The following is a 24,542-nucleotide window of genomic DNA, read 5'->3' on the forward strand; positions in this document are numbered from 1 at the left end:
AGTATCATACTACTGTAGTATCGTAGTATGGCAGTATCGTAGTATCATAATATTGTAGTATCATGGAATCATAGTATCATGGTATCACATGATCTATGAGTTGGAGGAGAACACCAGGGCCATCCAGTCCAACTTTCACCTTGCAGGGAAATACAATGAAGGCACTCCTGACATTGTATCATACTACCGTAGTATGGCAATATCATAATATCATAGTATCGTAGTATTGTAATATCGTAGTATCGTAGAATCATGGTTTCACACAATCTTAGAGTTGAAGGAGACCACCAGGGCCATCCAGTCCAACCTTTGCCTTGCAGGGAAATACAATGAAGACACTCCTGACACAGTATCATACTACCGTAGTATCGTAGTATGGCAATATCGTAATATCGTAGTATCATAGAATCATAGTATCATGGTATCACACCATCTTAGAGTTGGAGGAGACCACCGGGGCTATCCAGTCTAACTTTCACCTTGTAGGGAATTACAATGAGGGCACTCCAGGCATAGTATCATACTACCATAGTATCAGGGAAAGCCTATCTGTCTGTCCATCCATCCATCCATCTTGCTGCCATAGTATCATAGTATGGCAAGATCGTAATATCGTAGTATTGTAATATCGTAGTATTATAGAATCATGGTATCACATGATCTTTGAGTTGGAGGAGACCACCAGGGCCATCCAGTCCAACCTTTGCCTTGCAGGGAAATACAATGAAGGCACTCCTAACATAGTATCATACTACTGTAGTATGGCAATGTCATAATATCATAGTATCGTAGTATTGTAATATCATAGTATCATAGAATCATGGTATCACATGATCTTTAAGTTGGAGGAGACCACCAGGGCCATCCAGTCCAACCTTTGCCTTGCAGGGAAATACAATGAAGACACTCTTGACACAGTATCGTACTACCATAGTATCGTAGTATGGCAATATCGTAATATCGTAGTATTGTAATATCGTAGTATTATAGAATGATGGTATCACATGATCTTTGAGTTGGAGGAGACCACCAGGGCCATCCAGTCCAACCTTCGCCTTGCAGGGAAATACAATCAAGGCACTTTGGACATAGTATCATGCTACCGTAGTATCATAGTATGGCAATATCGTAATATCGTAGTATTGTAATATCTTAGTATCATAGAATCATAGTATCATGGTATCACATGATCTTTGAGTTGAAAGAGACCACCAGGACCATCCAGTCCAACCTTTGACTTGCAGGGAAATACAATCAAGGCACTTTAGACATAGTATCAAGCTACTGTAGTATTGCAGTATGGCAATATCGTAATATAGTATTGTAATGTCATAGAATCATAGAATCATGGTATCACATGGTCTTTGAGTTGAAAGAGACCACCAGGACCATACAGTCCAACCTTAGCCTTTCAGGGAAATACAGTCAAGTTACTTTCGACATAGTATCATGCTACCATAGTATCATAGTATGGCAATATCGTAATATCATTGTATTGTAATATCGTAGTATTATAGAATCATGGTATCACATTATCTTTGAGTTAGAGGAGACCACCAGGGCCATCCTGTCCAATCTTTGACTTTCAGGGAAATACAATCAAGGCACTTTGGACATAGTATCATGCTACCGTAGTATCATAGTATGGCAATATCGTAATATCATAGTATTGTAATATCGTAGTATCATAGAATCATAGTATCATGGTATCACATGATCTTTGAGTTGAAAGAGACCACCTGGACCATCCAGTCCAACCTCTGACTTGCAGGGAAATACAATCAAGGCACTTTAGACATAGTATCATGCTACTGTAGTATTGCAGTTTGGCAATATCGTAATATAGTATTGTAATGTCATAGAATCATAGAATCATGGTATCACATGATCTTTGAGTAGAAAGAGACCACCAGGACCATCCAGTCCAACCTTAGCCTTTCAGAGAAATACAATCAAGGTACTTTGGACATAGTATCATGCTACCATAGTATCATAGTATGGCAATATCATAATATCGTACTATTGTAATATTATAGAATCATAGAATCATGGTATCACATGATCTTTGAGTTGGAGGAGATCCCAAGGGCCATTCAGACCAACCTTCGCCTTGCAGAGAAATACAATCAAGGCACTCTGGACATAGTATCATACTACCGTAGTATCGTAGTATGGCAATATTGTAATATCGTAGTATTGTAATATCGTAGTATCATGGTATCACATGATCTTCAAGTTGGAGGAGACCACCAGGGCCATGTAGTCCAACTTTTACCTTGCAGGGAAATACAGTGAAGGCACTCCTGACATAGTGTCATACTACCGTAGTGTCATAGTATAGTAATATTGTAATATTGTAGTATCATAGAGTCATACAATCATAGTATCATAGTATCAATAAAGATTGGGACTAGGCATCCGAATAGGCATTCGGATAGCAGGCTGACAATAAAATGACAACAATGCTATGGAAAATGGACTATGGACAGGCTTCGGATTAAGTTGTAGATCATAGAACTCAGACATAAACATGGCCAACTAATTCAATTTGCACTATTTTAAATGGTTTTAAATCTAATTTTCATTTTTTACTTATTATGTATCTGTTATTTTACCTGTTTCTATATGGAGGGCATCAAATTGTTGCCAGCTGTAAACTGCCCTGATTCCCCCCTCGTGTCAGGATCCGCTGGATCTTAGAAAGGAAACTCGCACTCACAAGCAGGTACTCGGATTTGGAGTTTATTTCAATCCATACAGAGCGAAAGCAAAGCGAGAACTGAAGTTTCCCGCCCAAAGGTCCCAGATCTCCCCTCCTGACTTCGCCTCCTCCTTCTCCCCCTTCCCTTATCACAGTTTAGTCTAACATCTCTTTTCCCACAGCTTCAAAGCTAAACCTATGCCCAGATGTCCTGTCATAAACTCATCCATCATGACTACTCCCTCTAGTGTCAGGAAGAAGGCTTCGTGGAATCTCAAACATGAAGGCACATCCTGACATATCTCCCCCCCTCGGAAGATGGCCCCCATCTGAAAGAGAAAGAAAAACATAGAATGAGACAGCAAATTTAAGGCTTGGGTTTTAGAGGAAAAGCAGAGTGGAACCGCTTCACAAGGCGGGGGGCCTTAACGTGTTCCTGCAACACCCATTCGGGATGGATGGCCTTAGAGGACCACTGGACTAAATAATAAAGTTTTCCCCGAGTCTTTTTTGAATCCAATATGTCTTTGATCTCAAAGTGAGTGTGAGCCCCCACCATGATGGGGACCGGTGGGGCGTCAGCGTCCGACCATTTAGGGGAGGCAGTAGCGGCCTTGAGTAAGCTCACGTGGAACACCGGGTGGACCTTTTTCCACGTGTGTGGCAATTCCAACCGGACCGCGACAGGGTTAACCACGGCCTGGACCGGGAAGGGTCCGATGAACAGAGCTGACAATTTACGTGAAGGCTGAGTGGATCGCAGATATCTGGTGGACAAGTAGACCAAGTCACCTACTTTAAACTGGGGCTGAGGGGACCTCTTCTTGTCGGCGAACTTTTTGTAATCCATTTTGGCCCTGTCTAGAGTCTCTTTGATCATTGGCCAGGCCGCTGCGATGGCTTCTCCCCACTTATTGGGGGTCTCTCCCGGGTCGGGGGGCGTTAAGCCAGGAAAGGGAGGAAAATCTCTACCCCCTACGACTTTGAAGGGTGAAGCACCTGTGGATGCATGTTCGCTATTGTTATAGCTGTACTCGGCAAAGTCCAAAAGGGTGGCCCAATTGTCCTGCTGATAGGTGGAATAACACCTTAGGAACTGTTGCAATGTCTTTTGGACTCTCTCGGTGGCCCCATCGGTCTCAGGGTGGAAGGCCGTGCTGAGTGCCCGCTCAGTTCCCAACATGGACAGAAAGGACTTCCAGAACTTGGAGGTGAATTGTGTGCCTCTGTCACTTATAATCCTGCTGGGGCAGCCATGCAGCCGGAACACATGATGGAGGAACAGCTTAGCCAATTCAGGGGCTGAAGGGAGTCGTTTTAAGGCCACAAAGTGGGCTTGCTTAGAAAACAAGTCAATTACAGTCCATATGGTATTGTAACCCTGGCTATCAGGCAGTTCCACTACAAAGTCCATGGCAATCTCTGACCAGGGTTGAGAGGGGTTGGCTACTGGTTGTAACAACCCCGTGGGCTTTCCTATTTTTTGCTTGTTTCTGGCACACGTTGGGCATTCTTGGGTATAATCTTTTATATCTCTGCGCATATTGGGCCACCAAAATTGGCGGGCTAAGAGCTTGAGAGTCTTAGTGAACCCGAAATGACCTGCCAGCAGCGAATCATGGCCCCTTTTGAGGGGAAGGAATCCCCGTAATCTTCCATATAATGCCTCACGTTGGTGATGAAATAGGAGAGCTGCTTGGGGTCCCCATTGAACTTCACACGTAGCTCTCCTCTTCCAGGGCCCCCTTGGAGATGGCTTCTCCCTCCCCATCCTGATGTGAATGTGGAGGTCCCGGGTGGGGGTTGCGAGGGTTCCCCTTCCGTGGCAAACGCCACCCTCCCCGAGGGCCGGTATCCCCGTCCCATACCTTGCGAGAAGGAGCGTCTCGTCTCTCTCTCCTCCAGTGTGGCTCTCCAGGATGCCGCCACCTCTCTTCTCATTTCCTCCAATTGGAACGAGAAAGTCTGCAGCATCCTTTCCATCGCATCCACCTTTTCCCCAAGGTGCTGCCCGGGCAGGGCTGGGGCGCTGCCGAGGGGGGAGGGCGGTCTGTGATGCTCCCTCGGCCCCAACATGGGTAGCTTGCGCCTCACGGTTATGTCCTTTTGCGGAGGCCTCTGCGTGGACGTCAGGGGGACTCCCCAGGTTTCGGGCGCCGCCGGGGGAATCTCTCCTCCCCCTTCCAGGCCTCCGGCTTGGGCAACTCCCTCGTCTCCGTACTCCTCGTCTTCTAACCCCGGGGAGGGGGAAAGGCCGATGCTCTCTCCGGCTCCCATCGGGTTTTCCTCTTCTTGGTACATACTCCTCTCCCGGATGGCTGTGGACCTCACGGTGGGAGCAAGAAGTTGTGAGTTCTCGCTTTATGTCAGGATCCGCTGGATCTTAGAAAGGAAACTCGCACTCACAAGCAGGTACTCGGATTTGGAGTTTATTTCAATCCATACAGAGCGAAAGCAAAGCGAGAACTGAAGTTTCCCGCCCAAAGGTCCCAGATCTCCCCTCCTGACTTCGCCTCCTCCTTCTCCCCCTTCCCTTATCACAGTTTAGTCTAACATCTCTTTTCCCACAGCTTCAAAGCTAAACCTATGCCCAGATGTCCTGTCATAAACTCATCCATCATGACTACTCCCTCTAGTGTCAGGAAGAAGGCTTCGTGGAATCTCAAACATGAAGGCACATCCTGACACCTCGGGAGTAGAGAAGGGCGGAGTATAAATATTTGAAATAAATAAATAAATACGATTCTATGATAATATGATACTACAATATTATGATATTGCCATATTACGGTACTATGGTAGAGACCACTAGGGCCATCTTGTCCAACCTTTGTTTTGCAGGGAAATACAACCAGAGCACTTGTGACATAGCATCATAGGTACTCCTGACATAGTCTTGGTACTAGTTGCCAAACATTCTTCCTCTCCCATAACTTCTCTTTTTCCCCATTCCTGTCTCCAAATGACCCTGTTTGGAGTGGATGGTAGCCGAAACCTGGCTTTGCGGTGGTTGCTCTCATTTGATAGTGCTGCCCTTTGGGCTGGAGAAGACACCTAAATGCAAGACGGCAACGGCCGGGGCAAATAGTTGATGAGTCATTTAATATCTGGAGCACGCAGGCTTCTTCGTTCCCAGAGAGACAGGCAATGATGGTGATGACACTCCTCGAAGCCCCACAAAGGCTGCTTTTCATGAGCGAGCTTTCCAGGAATTAACCCCTCCGAGCCTAACTTCAACCTATGCGGACAACAGATGCCATTATGATGTGCTCTTCTTGTTCCTGGGTTGTCAGTGTCATTTCCTAATTGGTTCTATCATCAAAACATGGGAAATGTTTACAAAAATGGCCAAACTTTGTTTTTCCAGGAAGGATCCCATGCAATAGCAGATTTTGCAATAGTTTTTCAATAAATATCTCGTCATGTCTCACAAAAATGAAGTTTATTATAAGCCTCCATTTATATAGTAACTCCCTGACATTGGTGGTTAGTAGTGACTAATATAGAATTTGCTCTGAGCTTCAGTGTGAGCTATGGAATTATTATTATTGTATATTTATTATTATTATTATTATTATTATTATTATTAGGCTTGGGCGGTTTCGTTCGTTAATTTCATAATTCGTTATTAATTCGTATTTAAATTAGCTTACGATCCAATATTGAGCCGTGCAGGAATTGTGTGAGGAGTAATAAAGATTCGAAACAATTTTTTCAATTTATTTCGTAATTATTTCGTAATTTTTTCGTAATTTTTTCGTAATTTTTTCGTAATGATTTCCGCATGTCTGGTGCAAGTTTTATAGTTGTTGTTTGTTTTATCACACCAACAGTCAACAACAGAGGGAGAGGGAAGCTTCAGAAGTTCCTCCTGTCCCATTTGGAGGTTTTTTTTTAGCATATTATTATTATTATTATTATTATTATTATTATTTGCTTTATTTCTATACCGCGTTTCTCAACCTATAATAGGTGACTCAATGCGGTTTACACAATATTAATTACCACAACAATAACAATTAAAACACAGCATACCCCATAACAAACACACAACCATTCATACAGTGCCTCGATCGCAACCAAGATCCAGTCTCATATCCTTATACCGTTCCTATGTTCAGTTTACCGTCATTCTGTGTACAATTGCGCTGATTAGCCAAACGCTAATTGCGCAATCTCGTCCGCCATTAACGAATCAATTCGTAATTTTATGAAATTTCGTAAATTTCGAAATTTTTTAAAGGAAAATTTCAGAATTATTTAAAAAAACAAAACGAGTTTAGAACCAAATTTTTCCGTGGTTACCCAAGACTTATTATTATTGTTATTATTATTATTATTATTATTATTATTATTATTCTGCTGAATTTATTATTATTCTCCTTTTGTTTTCTTCCATTTTTTCTACTTTTATGACACTATTTTTCCTTGCCAAGATATCCAGCAATTTCTAGGCATTTGCTGCCTCCTTGTGGCCATTGCTGTTGTTGCTCTGTGATCGTTTATGTGTATTTTATATATGTTTCTGTGTATGTATATATGTGAATAATGTGTATGTGGTTTTGTGTATATGTGTATATGTGTGTATTATAAATGTGTATGTATAGATATGTTATATAGGTGTATATGTGTGTGTATATATTCATATGTATAGGTGTGTATTTATATGTACATATGTGTCTTTGCCTGTGTTTCTATGTATATGTGTAAATGTGTATATGTGAATGCATATATGTATAGATTCGTATGTACATATATATGTTTCTATGTATATGTGTCTGTGTATATGTGAATGCATATATGTATAGATTCGTATGTACATATATATGTTTCTATGTATATGTGTCTGTGTATTTGTAAATGTGTTATATATGTATATATGTGTGTGTATGTGTAAATGTGTTGCAAACAATTACGAAATAAATTGAAAAATTCGTTTCGATTTTTAGTTGCTCCTGCATGGCTCAATATCGGATCGTAAGCTAATTTAAATACGAATCAATAACGAATTACGAAATTAACGAACGAAACCGCCCAGCCCTTATTTATATGTATATATTTTATGTGTAAATGTGTTGCATATGTGTTTATATATGTGTGTGTGTGTATGTATAAATGTGTTATATGTAGAATCATAGAATCATAGAATCCTAGAGTTGGAAGAGACCTCATGGGCCATCCAGTCCAACCCCATTCTGCCAAGAAGCAGGAATATTGCATTCAAATCACCCCTGTGTGTATGTGTGTATGTACTGTATATATGTGCGTATGTAAATGTGTTATATATGTATGTATATCTGTGCATGTGTAAATGTGTCATATATGTGTATGAATATCTGTGCTATGTGTATGTATATATGTGTATGTTTAAATGTGTTGTATATGCATATCTGTATATGTGTATGTATACATATGCATTTATATGGTCCTTATGGTTTTCCTCAACTCTGTGATTCCATAATTCTATAGTTACTCAGCCTCTGTTTAATAACCTCACCAACCTATGGTATGCCTTCAAGTCATTTTCAACTTATGGAGAATCTAAAGTGACCTTATTATAATATATATTATATATTATAATATTATATTTATATTTATATTTATATTTATATTTATATTTATATTTATATTTATATTTATATTTATATTTATATTTATATTTATATTTATTATTATTATTTCCATGACTGATCCGGGATCCCTAACTCTACCTATTATTATTATTACTATTATTATTATTTTGTTTATTATTATTATTATTATTATTATTATTATTATTGATACCCCGCTTTTCTCTCCACAAGGAGACTCAAAGTCTACTCACAAACGCCATTGTGGCCAAAACTATCAATATCCCCCCTCCCAACCACAACCTCCTCCAAGACATAACAAACAACAGTGACATCCCAATGTGTATTTATTGGTTTTTCAAAAGAGTACAGAGCTTTATTTTGTAAAACAAACAGAGAGATAGAAGATGTTGATTGAAACCATAACAGTGATGGAGACCATGCTAAGGCCAGGCAGTTCATGTGGGACTCCATAGTTTTTCAAGGATTTCGGCTACAATTTCAAGGATTTTGGTTACAATTCTGTAGTGGTTTTTACACTGGCATAAAGACCATTATGCTAATGTGGCAGCCATTAGGAGAAAAATAAAATAATAATCATTATTTAGAATGAAAATAAGATTCCTACCTGAATACTGGAAAGACCACCTCAAGGGAGATTTTGCAAATAGGCAAAAGCCTACAAACGGTATTGATCGACATGAGGTCAGAACGATCTGGTCAAAGTTTGTACTTGCCAATGTTTGGATTGGCCAATGTTTGTTTTAGCTAATGTTGACAATAGATATGAAAGAGAATTTGGCAGGACGCAGAAATCAATATATTGATCCAAGATTTGGAACATCTAAGGTCATATGGTGAGAGAGCGCCATCTTCTGTCTACTTAATGTAAATAGCAGGCAATTTCAGAAACACTTTTATTTTAAGCCAATTCCTTTGGTCCTCATATTAGGAAATGAATTATAACGAAGTAATTATGGCTGGATTGATTAGGAGATTGCCTTGATCAAATCTTATGTTATAAACCTATAAAGTTATAATTCATTTAAAGATTTAAAGGAATTAAAGCAATTGAATGTATCATGTTAGAATAATGGGTGAAAGTTGAGATAAGTTATATAACTGAGCAGATGTTTGGGGTCACAACGTGCTTGCCAAGAAGATGTCCTTGGCAACTATATATGAAAACACCTGTTAATGATTGTATTGTGTAAATGTCAGATTTGTTCTGAGCATGTGTAAAACTAGCAATTTTATGCTATAAAAACTGGACAAATGCGACATCAGGTGGTGTCAGCCCTTGGTTATGCTGAACACCCTATACTCCGGAGATAGAATAAACGCCTGGAAATCTGCCAAGCTGTTTCTCAATCTTCTTCCTTCTCCAAAGGTACTCTCATGATCCCACGTAACGTATATTCCACGACACAAACACTTAGATTTACTTTGAGGTTAGACAACAATCGTATCCAGTGTAGGTTTTCAGAAGTATCAATATAGGTCAGGTTCTCAAATTGTGCTCCGTGGAGCCCTTGGAGTCTCCGTGGAGTCTCCAGCAATTCAACATACAGTGTTCTCCCACTACTTATTGCGGATTCGCTGTTTCACGGGTTTTTCCTCTTATCATCTATTCAAGTGTGATAAAGGGGTTTTTTAAAGTAATAAAACTGGGTGGAAAACAAATACCACTCTTCTTGGCTACCAAAAGAAAGACTTGGATTTCTTAAGGACTTTACCCTTACTTTGAAAGGAGTTGTTCTACTCCAGAAACTACATTTGAAGTACAGTGTTCCCTCACTTATTGCGGGTCTTACGTTCCAGGACCACGTTCCAAGTGAAAATCCGCGAAGTAGGGACAAGGAGGAAGAGGAGGAGGAAAAGGGGAGCTGTTGACAACACTTCCAGGCTGGGCTAAGACCTGGTCTTCTGTGCTTGGCGTAGGGAGGAGGAAGAGGAGGAGGAAGAAGAATGCGAGGAGGATCCAGGTGCTGGGCCTTACCCTGGGGCTTGTCTCCAGGAGCAGAGGAAGCAACGAGGAGGGGAGGCTGCCGCTGAAGAGGGCTAGACCAAGGCCCAACCCAGAGACAAGCCCCAGGGTAAGACCCAGCACCTGGATCCTCCTCCTCGCATTCCTTTTCCTCTTCCTCCTCCTCTTCCTGGTCCCTACTTCATTGTCCCTTGGGTGCCAAGCACAGAAGACCAGGTCTCAGCCCAGCCTGGAAGTCAACAGCTCCCAAGGGGCCTCCAAAGAAGGAGCAAGTAGCAGCAGATCCTCCTCCTCCTCCTTCTCCTCCTCCTCCTTGTCAGAATTATTGAAGGTATGCATGTATGATTTTTCAATGTGCTTCTATATGATTAAGAATGATGTTCATATGTATTCAAGATGGATTCTGTTATGTTCAATTATGTGTTGGAATTGTTGTTGTAAGAGACAGAGAGGTACAGAGAGAAGAGACCTTGACAGAAGTTAAATAACGAGTTTCTCTAGCTGGGAAGAAATAGGGAGTATCCAGCTTACAGCCAGAGAGACTGATAAGCACATGTTCTGAAACTGTACTGAAGCTGTGCTTTATAGTTCCCGATTTTGCCCACTTAGAAGTAGACGTGTTGAGATGTAAACTTTATGTTATTTTGGAAACTGGAAGACTGCAGTGTCCTGATTTGTGTCTGTGTGATCTAGTAACCTCATCCGCTGTGCATAGTACACCGAATTTCACTCTGACACTCCTCCTCCTCCTCCTCCTCCTCCTCCCTACTTCGTGGATTTTCACTTATCGTGGGTGGTCCTGGAACATAACACCCACAATAAGTAAGGGAACACAGCAATTCAAAATGTAGTTTCTGGAGTAGAACAACTCCTTTCAAAGTAAGGACCGCACAATTAAAAAGGGATGGCACTTTCAGACCAGGAAGAGAACATTTCTGTTCCTGGCTCTCCCACCTCCCATTCCTCTTCCTCCTCCTCTTCCTCGTCCCTACTTCCTCATCCCTTGGGCACCGAGCGCAGAAGATCAGGTCTCAGCCCAGCTTGGAAGCGGCGTAAACAGCTCCCAAGGGGCCTCCAAGGAAGGAGTGAGGTGCAGCAGAGGTGGCGAGGAGGGGGAGTCTGCCGCCGAAGAGGACTGTGCTGAGGCCCAGCCCAGATACAAACCCCATGGTAAGGCCCGGCACATGGCTTCCCCAACCCTCCTCCTTCTCCTCCTACTCCTTGTCCCTACTTCACGGATTTTCACTTATTGCGGGTGGTCCTGGAATGTAACACCCGTGATAAGTGAAGGAGCACTATACTTCAAAATGTAGTTTCTAGAGTAGAACAACTCCTTTCAAAGTAAGGACCGCACAATTAAAAAGGGATGGCACTTTCAGACCAGGATAATATAATATAAATGGGTTCCTGAATGAAGTGCATACAACAAAAATACCACTTATATAAGATAAACAATAATATAATTCAACAACAGTATATAAATATGCTGCACTGTTCAAGCTCACAGCGACAACAATATCGTCCAAATTTTAGTACAGTCGTATCTTCTTATGAGTAGCTTGTATTTTACACATTAAGAAATTAGTTAAGTCTTCACACTTGTTCTTACATCAATATTTGTTGAACATATCAATTAAATACCATAAGTTACAACACATTTGAGTACTTACAAAGTTATACACTTGAGAATTTGTGAGTACCCTCTTACTGTGTAAAATACTTTAATATTACTACAAAATAATCATTTTCAACATAGTAATTTTCAAACTCTCATAGCCACATTTCGTTCCTTGATGTAGATACTAGGGCTGTCCAAACACGGAAAAATTTGTTTCTAAACTCGATTCGTTTTTAGGGGTTTTTTGCGTTTTGTTATTTAAAAGAATTCCGAAATTTTCCTTAAAAAAAGTTCGATATTTACGAAATTTCGGAAATCATAAAACAATTACGAAACAATTACGAATCGATTATGAATCGATTCGTTAATGGTGGCCGCGCTCGCGCAATACGCTAAAAAAACTTCTGAAGCTTCCCTCTCCCTCTGTTGTTGACTGTTGGTGTGATAATTATATTTTTTTTCACTGAGAAAACAAACAGCAACCCTAAACCCGCACCAGACATGCGGAAATAATAACGAAACATTTACGAATCAATAACAAATCAATAGCGAATCAATAACGAAACAATTACGAAACAATTACAAAACGAATTGGAAAAATTTGTTTCGTTTTTTAGTTGCTCCTGAATGGTTCAATATTGCTTTGTTATAAAAAAAATAACGAATTTTTAACGAATTACGAAATTACGAAACGAAACCGCCCAGCCCTAGTAGATACCACTGAGTCAAAAATCTGTATCTCCTGAGGAGAACAAATTCTCAAGTGTATAACTTTGTAAGTACTCAAATGTGTTGTAACTTATGGTATTTAATGGATATGTTCAACAAATATTGATGTAATAACAAGTGTGAAAACTAATTTCTTAATGTGTAAAATACTTTAATATTTCTACAAAACAATCATAGTGCAGCATGTTTATATACTGTTGTTGAATTATATTATTGTTTATCTTATATAAGTGGTATTTTTGTTGTATGCACTTTCAGACCAGGAACAGAACATTTCTTTTCAAAATTTGTTACATAGTGTAGGCCTTTCTTTAGATGAGATCAACCATCAGCTTTGAGCCTTAGCTATCTGGGAAGAGCAGGAACCCTGAGAAGATGCTGTCTGCTCCTTCGGTGCCTCCGACGAGAGAGTTCTTCTCCGTCGGCTCCAACCACACCGACTCTTCTTGCGCCATGCGGAGGACCACACCACCGGTGGTGACTTGGAAGGAGTTGTAGACAAAGTCACAGAAGGCCACCACCCGTTCCCCTCGCTCGTTGCCACGGCCTTTCTTCAGCTGGAGGCAGAGGTTTCCGCGGGAGCTGACGTGGTAAGTGAAGTAGTAGAGGCCTGGGATCTCGCATTTGAATCGGCCGTAGCGAGTCTCGTAGTTCCTATTGACGTTGGTGATGATCTGGTCGAAGCGGACCTGTGATGAATAAAATATGATGTTTAGATTGAATGAAATTGTACAAAGAATGTATGGATAATAATAATAATAATAATAATAATAATAATAATAATAATAATAATTGTGGATTGACTACAAAAAAGCCTTTGACTCACTCTCACACAGTTGGATCATCAAGTGCCTAGACACCATCGGGATTTGTAAAAATGTTGGTACTTTTATTGAAAATATGATGAAGCACTGGAAAACGGAACTGTTTGTTGGAAATGAAAACGATGGCCTCAGAAGAGGAATTTTCCAGGGAGACTAATTGTCCCCACTGCTTTTCATCATTGCCATGATCCCTCTGTCAACAATCTTACAAAAAACAAACCTCGGCTATCAGACGTATCAGAGATCTCACAAAATTTCACATTTGCTGTACATGGATGACCTGAAGCTGTATGGGAAAACCGAAACTGAAATCCAGTCTCTGACTAACACTGTCCGAATCTTTAGCACGAATATCAACATGGAGTTTGGTTTGGACAAATGTTCAAAGGGAAAAATAATTGAAAGTGAGGGCATAAATATGCCCAATGGCCAAGCAATCAAGTGTCACCAACCAGAGGCCTATAAATATCTGGGCATACTACAGCTGGACAATAGGGCTGGGCAACCACAGAAAAATTTGTTTCTAAACTCGATTCGTTTTTAGGGGGTTTTTGCGTTTCGATTTTTAAAAGAATTCTGAAATTTTCCTTTAAAAAAAGTTCGAAATTTACGAAATTTCGGAAATTACGAAACAATTACGAAACAATTACGAATCGATTCGTTAATGGCAGGCGCGATCGCCCAATATGCTAAAAGAAACCTCTCCCTCTGTTGTTGACTGTTGGTGTGATAATTTATTTTTTTTATCACTGATAAAACAAACGACTATAAAACTTGCACCAGACATACGGAAATAATAACGAAATGATTTCGAAACAATTACGAAACAATTACGAAACGAATTGGAAAAATTCGTTTCGTTTTTTAGTTGCTCCTGAATGGTTCAATATCGTTCGTTAACAAAAAAAATAATGAATTAATAACGAATTACGAAATTAACGAACGAAACCGCCCAGCCCTAGTACCCACCACATAATGTAAACATCGGATATGCAGGATGTATTTTCATTCACAGGACCAAATTTGGCACAAATACCCAATATACCCAAATTTGAGTATTGGTGGGGTTGGAAGGGGTTGATTTTGTCATTTGGGAGTTGTAGTTGCTGGGATTTATAGCTCACCTACCATCAAAGAGCATTTTGAACTCCACCAACAATGGAATTGAACCAATGGGTTGTTGTAGGTTTTTCGGGCTATATGGCCACGTTCTAGAAGCATTCTCTCCTGACGTTCCATCTGAATCTATGGCAAGCATCCTCAGAGGTTGTGAGGTCTGATCTCTGAGGATGCTTGCCCTAGATGCAGGTGAAAAGTCAGGAAAGAATGCTTTTAGAACATGGCCATATAGCACGAAAAACCAACAACAACCCAGTGATTCCAGCCATGAAAGCCTTCAACAATACAACGAATTGAACCAAACTTGGCACACAGAATGTCCTTGACCAATAGAAAATACTGAAAGGGTTTGGTGGGCATTGACCTTGAGTTTGGGAGTTGTAGTTCCACCTACATCCAGAGAGCACTGTGGAATCAAACAATGATGGATTTGGACCAAACTTGGCACAAATACTCAATATGCCCTAATGTGAACACTGCTAGAGTTTGGAGAAAATAGACCTTGGCATTTGGGAGTTGTTGTTGCTAGGATGTGTAGTTCACCTATAATCAAAGAGCACCTTGTACCCCACCAATGAGAGAATTGGGCCAAACCCCCCACTCAGAACCCATATAACCAACAGAAAATACTGGGATTTGGAAGGAATTGACACTGATTTAGGGGATATGTAGTTCACCTACCTCCAGGGAGCATTGTATTCCTAAGACCATCAGAAATATGCGCTTTCTGGTGGTTTTTGGCAACCTTTCTGACACCACCCTTGTGACCTCCCCAGGGGGTCTCGACCCCAACGTTGACCTCCCCAGGGGGTCTCGACCCCCACGTTGAGAAATGCTGAGTTAAGTCAACCCAGTGGCTCAATCAGTTAAGGAAGTCAAACAAGGCTGCTTAAGAAGGAAAACCAATTATAACTTAAGGAAGCAAAGCCAACATCTGTCCGGGAACTGATGGAGTCTGGATGCTTTAGTAATTTACAACTATCAGAACAACAACTGCTGTATAAGAGACATTTTACTATTCCAAAATTGTGGCAGACCTGAGGAGTCTGGTCACCTGCCATCTTCTCCAAGGAACACAGGAAGGTGGTGTAGTTGCAGAATGGCAGTTTTGGTGGGAATGCAAGCTGGCCTACTTTGGGGTCTCTTTTCCAGGAGAAGCGATCAGAGGTGGCCCTAGGTAATTTTCAACGGTAAGCAAACAGTATTTTGGTGCCCCCCCCCAACCAATCATTGATATATATTTTCTGTTTGTCGTGGGAGTTCTGTGTGCCACAACCAACCAATCATTGATATATATTTTCTGTTCGTCGTGGGAGTTCTGTGTGCCACAACCAACCAATCATTGATATATATTTTCTGTTTCTCGTGGGAGTTCTGTGTGCCATATTTGGTTCAATTCCATCATTGGAGGAGTTCAGAATGCTCTTTGATTGTAGGTGAACTATACATCCCAGTAACTACACTTGCCGCACTTCCTCCCTTGCCTGGCCCGCTTTGGGTCAGGAGGCGTGCCTGAAGACCCCGGCGTGTGCACCAAAAGTCACCTCTTCTCCTGACTTTCTCCTCAGCCATTGGGACCAAGAGAGAGAGAGAGAGAAAGAGAGGTGGAGATGCCCACCTTTCCTGAAGGTAGGTGCAAAAACAAAGGAGGGAGCGGAGGTGGGAGATACCTCCAGCCGGAGGGTCTCTCTCTCTCTCTCTCTCTCTCTCTCTTGGTCCCAATGGCTGAAGAGAAAGTCAGGAGAAGTGGCGACTCTTGGTGCTCACGCTGGGGTCTTCAGACACACCTCCGGACCCAAAGCGGGCCAGACACGGCGGCTCCGCCTCTTGGCCCACCCATGGATTGGGGAGAGGAGAGGAGGCGGGTGGAGCGCCATGGGATCGGGAAAGGGAGCCGGTCATGGGGAAGGGATCGAACGGGGAGAACGATTGAGTGCTGGCTCTGCTCGCGTACCCGGTGGCCGGGTGGAGCAGGAACAAGAGGGGCTAGGCGAGGCTCAAGGGCCCGGCCCCTTTGGGAAGAGGATCGCCCGGCAGCAAGGCAAGAAGGCCGAGGCTCCCCCTGGACTGCTAGGGCTGTTGTGAGCTGAGGGGGCGCTCCTCAAGTGGCGGTCGAGGGGCATTTACAGAGGCGCCTCTGCGCCCCTAGCAAAAAAAAGTGTTCTGCGACCGCTTACTTCGCGTAATGGACGAGCCGCCCCTGGAAGCGATGGTAATGTGTGAATGTAAGAGTCAGTGCTTATATGTGTCTGAAACTTGAGTGGAATGTAATATTCCCTATCTAGTAGCGATAGTCTGTATGTTACGTTCTTTCTCTGTATTGCTCTGTAGTATATTCTGTCTCAATGTGAACAAAATAAAGTTTGAAAAGTATTACGACAGACCGGCTGCCCCCGCCGTGGCGACAGGGTAATTCCTCGTATGGCTGAGAAGGCTGATTTGAGGGAGGTCTTGGAGTCACCGGAATCGCCCTTCTGCCCACGCGAACCGGGCACACCAGGCGGGCCCTTGGAACCCGTGTTTCCTCGGGGACCCACTTTCCCCGGATAACCTGGCTCTCCCGGTTCTCCTGGTTCTCCCACATCTCTGTAGTCGTCAACTGTCCCTGGAGGACCTACAGAGCAAAGAATAGACTGACTTCATTGTCATTGTCCATTAGACAACAAAATTAAATGGAACCACTAAGAGGACATACAGAGCAACAAACAGTCTAGAATATCTTCGTCATTGTACGTAGTACCAGAAAATTAAATGCCAGCTCCAAGAGAACCTATAGGACACAGGTGAAGAAATAGGGAGATAGAGAAAGAGAGAAATGTATTAGTGAATGAATTGATAGATAGAAAGATAGATAGATAGATAGATAGATAGAGACATGGGTGAAGAGATAGAGAGATGAAGAAAGAGAGAAATGTATTAGTGAATGGATGGATAGACTGGTAGATAGATAGATAGATAGATAGATAGATAGATAGATAGACAGACAGACAACAGGGAAAGACACAGGTGAAGAGATAGAGAAATGTCTTACTGAATGGATGGATTGAGAGATAGATAGATAGATAGATAGATAGATAGATAGATAGATGATAGAGAAAGACACAGATGAAGAGATAGAGAAATGGAGGAAGAGTGAATGGATGGATTGACTGGTAGATAGATAGATAGATAGATAGATGATAGATAGATAATAAAGAGACAGGTAAAGAGATAGAGAAATGTCTTACTTAATGGATGGATGGATGGATAGATAGATAGATAGATAGATAGATAGATGATAGAGAAAGACACAGATGAAGAGATAGAGAAATGGAGGAAGAGTGAATGGAGGGATGGACTGGTAGATAGATAGATAGATAGATAGATAGATAGATAGATAGATAATAAAGAGACAGGTAAAGAGAGAGAAATGTCTTACTTAATGGATGGATGGATGGATGGATGGATGGATAGATAGATAGATAGATGATAGATAGATAGATAGATAGATGATAGTGAAAGACACAGATAGAGAGATAGAGAAATGGAGGAAGAGTGAATGGAGGGATGGACTGGTAGATAGATAGATAGATAGATAGATAGATGATAGAGAAAGACACAGGTAAAGAGATAGAGAAATGTCTTACTGAATGGATGGATAGATAGATAGATAGATAGACACAGAAATGGATGGATGGATCAATGGATGAATCAATGGATCGATGGATCGAGAAAACACAGGTGACTAAGATAGAAAGATAAAGAAAGAAAGATGCATTGGTGAATGGATGGATAAATGATCAGAGTTGGTGATTAAATAGGCAGATGATAGAGAAAAATAGGTGAATAGATAGAGAGGTGACGAAAGAGAGAAATGTATTGGTGGGTAGGTAGGGAAGGTAGAGAAAGAGAGACTGGAATAACTTAATTTTTTCTAGCGCTTGCCTCAAACTTGAAAGTTGTGTGGCCTCGTGAACCCATCTTTACCCCCTTGACCCAATCCTAACTCTAACTGAACCCTAACCCAACTCTAACCCAACCCTAACTCTAACCCTAAATCTAACACTAAAATAATCCAACTCTACCCCTAACCCTAACCGAACTCTAACCCAACCCTAACCCTAACCCTAACCCTAACCCAACTCTAACTCTAACCCTAAGATAACTTTAACTCTAACCCAACTCTAACCCTAACCCTAACCCTAACCCTAACTCTAACCCTAAATCTAACACTAAAATAATCCAACTCTACCCCTAACCCTAACCGAACTCTAACCCAACCCTAACCCTAACCCTAACCCTAACCCAACTCTAACCCTAACCCTAAGATAACTTTAACTCTAACCCAACTCTAACCCTAACCCTAACCCTAACCCTAACTCTAACCCTAAATCTAACACTAAAATAATCCAACTCTACCCCTAACCCTAACCGAACTCTAACCCAACCCTAACCCTAACACTAACCCAACTCTAACTCTAACCCTAAGATAACTCTAACTCTAACCCAACTCTAACCCTAACCCTAATTGAACCCTAACCCAACTCGAACCCAACTCTAACCCTAACCCTAACCCTAACTGAACCCTAACCCAACTCTAAGCCTAACCTAACTCTAACCCTAACCCTAATTGAAACCTAACCCAACTCTAACCCAATCATAACCCTAACCCTAACCCTAACTGAACCCTAATCCAACTCTAACCCAACCCTGACCCTAACTCTAACTCTAAAACTCTAATTCTAACTCTAAAACTCTAACTCTAACTCTAACCCTAAGATAACCCTAACTCTAACCCAACTCTAACCCTAACCCTAACTGAACCCTAACCCAACTCTAACCCAACCCTAACCCTAACCCTAACCCTAACCCTAACTGAACCCTAACTGAACCCTAACCCAACTCTAACCCAACCCTAACCCTAACTCTAACCCTAACCTTAACCCTAACTGAACCCTAACCCAACTCTAACCCAACCCTAACCCTAACCCTAACCCTAACCCTAACTCTAACTCTAAAACTCTAACTCTAACTCTAAAACTCTAACTCTAACCCTAAGATAACCCTAACCCAACTCTAACCCTAACCCTAATACAACCCTAACCCTAACGCTAACCTCAACCTGTCCTTATTCCCCTGACCCAACCTCTCATGCAGCGGTCCTCTTCATCCCGACCATCTTGCCCTTCCTCTTACCTCGTTCCCCTTTGGTCCCATCTCCTCCGTCTCGACCGTTGGGGCCCGGAGCTCCCGGCATGCCGGGGATGCCTGGGATCAGGGTTGGGCCCTGGCAAGAGGAAGCCCCAGCCATCTTGCTGGCGGGTAGGCAAACTAGCAAGGCCCAGATGACCACCTTCTCAGCACTCAACATCCTGAGAGATGGAAAAGGGGAGACGAGAAAGACGACACGGATTGGTTGAGGAAGCAGTTTTGAGTGCTAGACTCTGGGCATTGACCTTGAGTTTTGGAATTGTAGTTCACCTACATCCAGAGAGAACTGTGAACTCAAACTATGATGGATCTGGTCCCAACTTGGCACAAATACTCAATATGTCCAAATGTGAACACTGGTGAAGTTTGGAAAAATAGACCTTGACCTTTGGGAGTTGTAGTTGCTGGGATTTATAGTTCACCAACAATCAAGGAGCATTCTGGACCCCACCAATGAGAGAACTGGGCCAAACTTCCCACACAGAACTCCCATGACCAACAGAAAATACTGTGTTTCCTGGTTTCTTACACCTCCACCAAGCCTGGAGAAAGGTGCCTTTTTGCGCTTTACATCTCCAACATTCTCCCCTTTGGGATTATTTGAATTATTATTGCATGTTTTAACTGTTGTTGTAAACTGCCTTGAGTCATAGACTCATAGGTAAAGGTAACGGTAGTCCCCTGACATTAAGTCCAGTCATTTCTGACTCTGGGGTGTGGTGCTCATCTCCATTTCTAAGCCGAAGAGCCGGCGTTGTCCGCAGACACCTCCAAGGTCATGTGGCCAGCATGACTGCATGGAGCGCCGTTACCTTCCCGCCGGAGCGGTACCTATTGATGTACTCACATTTGCAAGTTTTCGAACTGCTAGGTTGGCAGCATAGTTAGTTTTGAAGTAAGCTGTGTGATTGGCTGACAAGGAAAAAACAGCATTTAGCTGCCTGGTCCCTTCCCTCTCCAGACAATTATGGAAGGACTCGTAGAATCCTAGAATCCTAGACTGGGAAGAGAGCTCATTGACCATCCAGTCCAACCCCGTTCTGCCCAAAAGCAGGAAAATCACATTCAAAGCACCCCCAACAGATGGCCATCCAGCCTCTGTTTCAAAGCCTCCAAAGAAGGAGCCTCCACCACACTCCGAGGCAGAGAGTTCCACTGCTGAACAGCTTTCCCTCACAGTCAGGAAGTTGTACTGTCGAAGGCTTTCATGGCCAGAATCACTGGGTTGTTGTAGGTTTTTTTGGGCTATATGGCCATGTTCTGGAGGCATTTCTCCTGACATTTCGCCTGCATCTATAGCAAGCATCCTCAGAGGTAGCATCCTCACTACCTCTGAGGATGCTTGCCATAGATGCAGGTGAAACGTCGGGAGAAATGCCTCTAGAACAAGGCCATATAGCCCGAAAAAACCTACAACAACCCAGTCAGGAAGTTCTTTCTCATGAGGCAGAGAGTTCCACTGCTGAACAGCTCTCACAATTATCTCACACCAGAAGCAACTTACAGTTTCTCAAGTCTCTTATGACATGAAAAAAAACCTTCCATAATTGTCTGGAGTGGGAGGGGACCAGGGAGCTGATGTGATTGACAAAGGCAACTAAATGCTGTTGTGTTTTTTTCCTTGTCAGCCAATCACACAGCTTACTGCAAAACTGACTTTCCCTCCTCAGCATCTGAGGTAAAAACGTCAGGAGAAATGCCTCTAGAACATGGCCATATAGCCCGAAAAAACCTACAACCCAGTCAGGAAGTTCTTTCTCATGAGGCAGAGAGTTCCACTGCTGAACAGCTCTCACAATTATCTCACACCAGAAGCAACTTACAGTTTCTCAAGTCTCTTATGACATGAAAAAAACCCATAATTGTCTGGAGTGGGAGGAGACCAGGGAGCTGATGTGATTGACAAAGGCAGCTAAATGCTGTTGTTTTTTCCTTGTCAGCCAATCACACAGCTTACTGCAAAACTGACTTTCCCTCCTCAGCATCTGAGGTAAAAACTTTAGAAATTTCCTAAAAATTAGCACAATAATTAGTAGAATCCTAGAGATGGGAGAGACCTGGTGGTCTCTCCTCCTGACTGTGAGAGAAAGCTGTTCAGCAGTGGAACTCTCTGCCCCAGAGTGTGTTGGGCCATCCCCATTCAGCCAAGAAGCAGGAAAATTGCACTCAAAGCACCCCCAACAGATGACCATCCAGCCTCTGCTTAAAAGCCTAAAAAAAAGGAGCCTCCACCATACTCCGGGGCAGAGAGTTCCACTTCTGAACAGCTTTCTCTCACAGTCAGGAAGTTCTTCCTCATGTTCAGATGGAATCTCCTTTCCTGTATTAGGCTTGGGTGATCAAGAAAAAAATTGGTTCTAAACTCGTTTTGTTTCTAGGGTGTGCTAGCGTGTCTAAATTCTGAGGACTTCCGAAATTTAAGATTTCAAAATTTCAAAATTTCCAAAATTTCGTAAATTACGAATCGATTCGTTAACGGCGGACGCGATTGCGCAATATGCTAAAAAAACCTCCAAATGGGACAGGGGGAACTTCTGAAGCTTCCCTCTCCCTCTGTTGTTGACTGTTGGTGTGATAAAACAAACAACAACTATATTATATTATATTATTATTATATTATATTATATTATATTATATTATATTATATTATTATATTATTATATTATTGTATATTATATTATTATAATATATTATATTATATATTATATATTATATTATTATAATATTATTATATTATATTATTGCACATTATATATTATATATTATTATATTATATTATATTATATTGTATTATTATAATTATATTATATTATATTATCATTATGTTATATAACTTTATATTATAATATATTATATTATATATAATATTATAATATATAATATTATAATATATTATATATATTATATTATATTATATTATATTGTACAATTATAATATAATATAATATTATAGTAATAAAATATATAATATAATAATATAATATAATATATACAATACTATAATATAATAATATAATTATATATTATATTATTATAATATTATTATATTATATTATTGTATATTATATTATTATAATATATTATATTATATATTATATTATCATTATATTATATTACTTTATATTACAATATATTATATTATATATAATATTATAATATATTCTATTATATTATATTGTACAATTATAATATAATATAATAATATAGTAATAAAATATATAATATAATAATATAATATAATATATACAATACTATAATATAATAGTATTATAATAATATAATATATATTATATTATATTATTATATTATTATATATTATATTATATTATATTATATTATTATATTATTATTATATTATATTATATTGTACAATTATAATATAATAATATAGTAATAAAATATATAATATAATAATATAATATAATATATACAATACTATAATATAATAGTATTATAATAATATAATATAATAATATCATTATATATTATATTATCAAGCCATGTATCAATATGTGAGAGGAAGCCACAGGGAGGAGGAGGGAGCAACCTTGTTTTCTGCTTCCCTGGAGACTAGGACGCAATGGAGCAATGGCTTCGAACTACAAGAGAACATGAGGAAGAACTTCCTGACTGTGAGAGCCGTTCAGCAGTGGAACTCTCTGCCCCAGAGTGTGGTGGAGGCTCCTTCTTTGGAAGCTTTGAAACAGAGGCTGGATGGCCATCTGTCGGGGGTGATTTGAATGCAATATTCCTGCTTCTTGGCAGAATGGGGTTGGACTGGATGGCCCAGGAGGTCTCTTCCAACTCTTTGATTCTAGGATTCTATGAGGAGGAGGGGGAAGAGGAGGTGGTGGTTGTTTTGCTTCTCAAAGGGTTAGCAGAAGGGAGGCTGGATGGCCATCTGTCAGGGGTGATTAGAATACAATATTCCTGCTTCTTGGCAGAATGGGGTTGGACTGGATGGCCCAGGAGGTCTCTTCCAACTCTTTGATTCTATGATTCTATGAGGAGGAGGGGGAAGAGGAGGTGGTGGTTGTTTTGCTTCTCAAAGGGTTAGCAGAAGGGAGGCTGGATGGCCATCTGTCAGGGGTGATTAGAATGCAATATTCCTGCTTCTTGGCAGAATGGGGTTGGACTGGATGATTGCCCAGGAGGTCTCTTCCAACTCTTTGATTCTAGGATTCTCTTTTGCAGGCTAAACATGCCCAGCTCTTTAAGCCGCTCCTCATAGGGTTTGTTCTCTGGACCCTGGATGCTTTGAGTCACCCTCTTCCTCTGGACACCTTCCAGCTTAGAGTCAACATCTCCCTTCAATGGCCACATTCTCAACCTCAGAGGGAGGCAAGAGCAAACCCTCTCTCACATCCCAGAAACGCCAGCATCACAAAACACACACACAAATACACACACAGAGCAAATGCAACACACAGTCCTTGGAAAAGCAAAGGTGCCGCAAAGTTTTTCCCCCTTATTTACCTGGATCCTCTTGACGGCCAGACAAAATCACGGCAGAGACGACGAGGCAACTGTGCGGCACTTCTCCCCTAAACGGATCACACACCAAACACACACACACACACACACACACACACACACATTAAGCAATCATAGCCTTCCCCTCCACGCTGCAAACCGCAGGAAAAATCAGTCGATGCTTCCCTTTTCTTCCTTCTTTCCATGCGGTTTCACATCCGCACTTTGCACAGCTGTTCTGCAAGCTCTGCAAGAAATACGAGGAACAAATTGGGGGGTTTCCCGAGCAAAATTGCAACCCCAGTGGTTTGTTGTGAGTACAGCTCAGGTC

The 24,542-nt window shown here is 41.2% G+C and overlaps 1 protein-coding gene across 1 annotated transcript; it reads right to left on the reverse strand.

Annotated features, from left to right (window-relative positions):
* Positions 1–12,826: 12,826 nt before the first annotated feature.
* C1QB (complement C1q B chain) lies at positions 12,827–24,317 on the reverse strand. Its single transcript, XM_060758677.2, has 4 exons — positions 24,215–24,317; positions 19,724–19,899; positions 16,933–17,162; positions 12,827–13,294 (listed from the first exon to the last, which is right to left on the reverse strand). The coding sequence occupies exons 2-4, from the start codon at positions 19,896–19,898 to the stop codon at positions 12,947–12,949; spliced, it is 753 nt and encodes a 250-aa protein (XP_060614660.2). The 5' UTR covers position 19,899; positions 24,215–24,317; the 3' UTR covers positions 12,827–12,946.
* Positions 24,318–24,542: the final 225 nt, after the last annotated feature.

Source organism: Anolis sagrei, chromosome 13 (assembly GCF_037176765.1).
Source record: "Anolis sagrei isolate rAnoSag1 chromosome 13, rAnoSag1.mat, whole genome shotgun sequence".
Taxonomy (NCBI): domain Eukaryota; kingdom Metazoa; phylum Chordata; class Lepidosauria; order Squamata; family Dactyloidae; genus Anolis; species Anolis sagrei.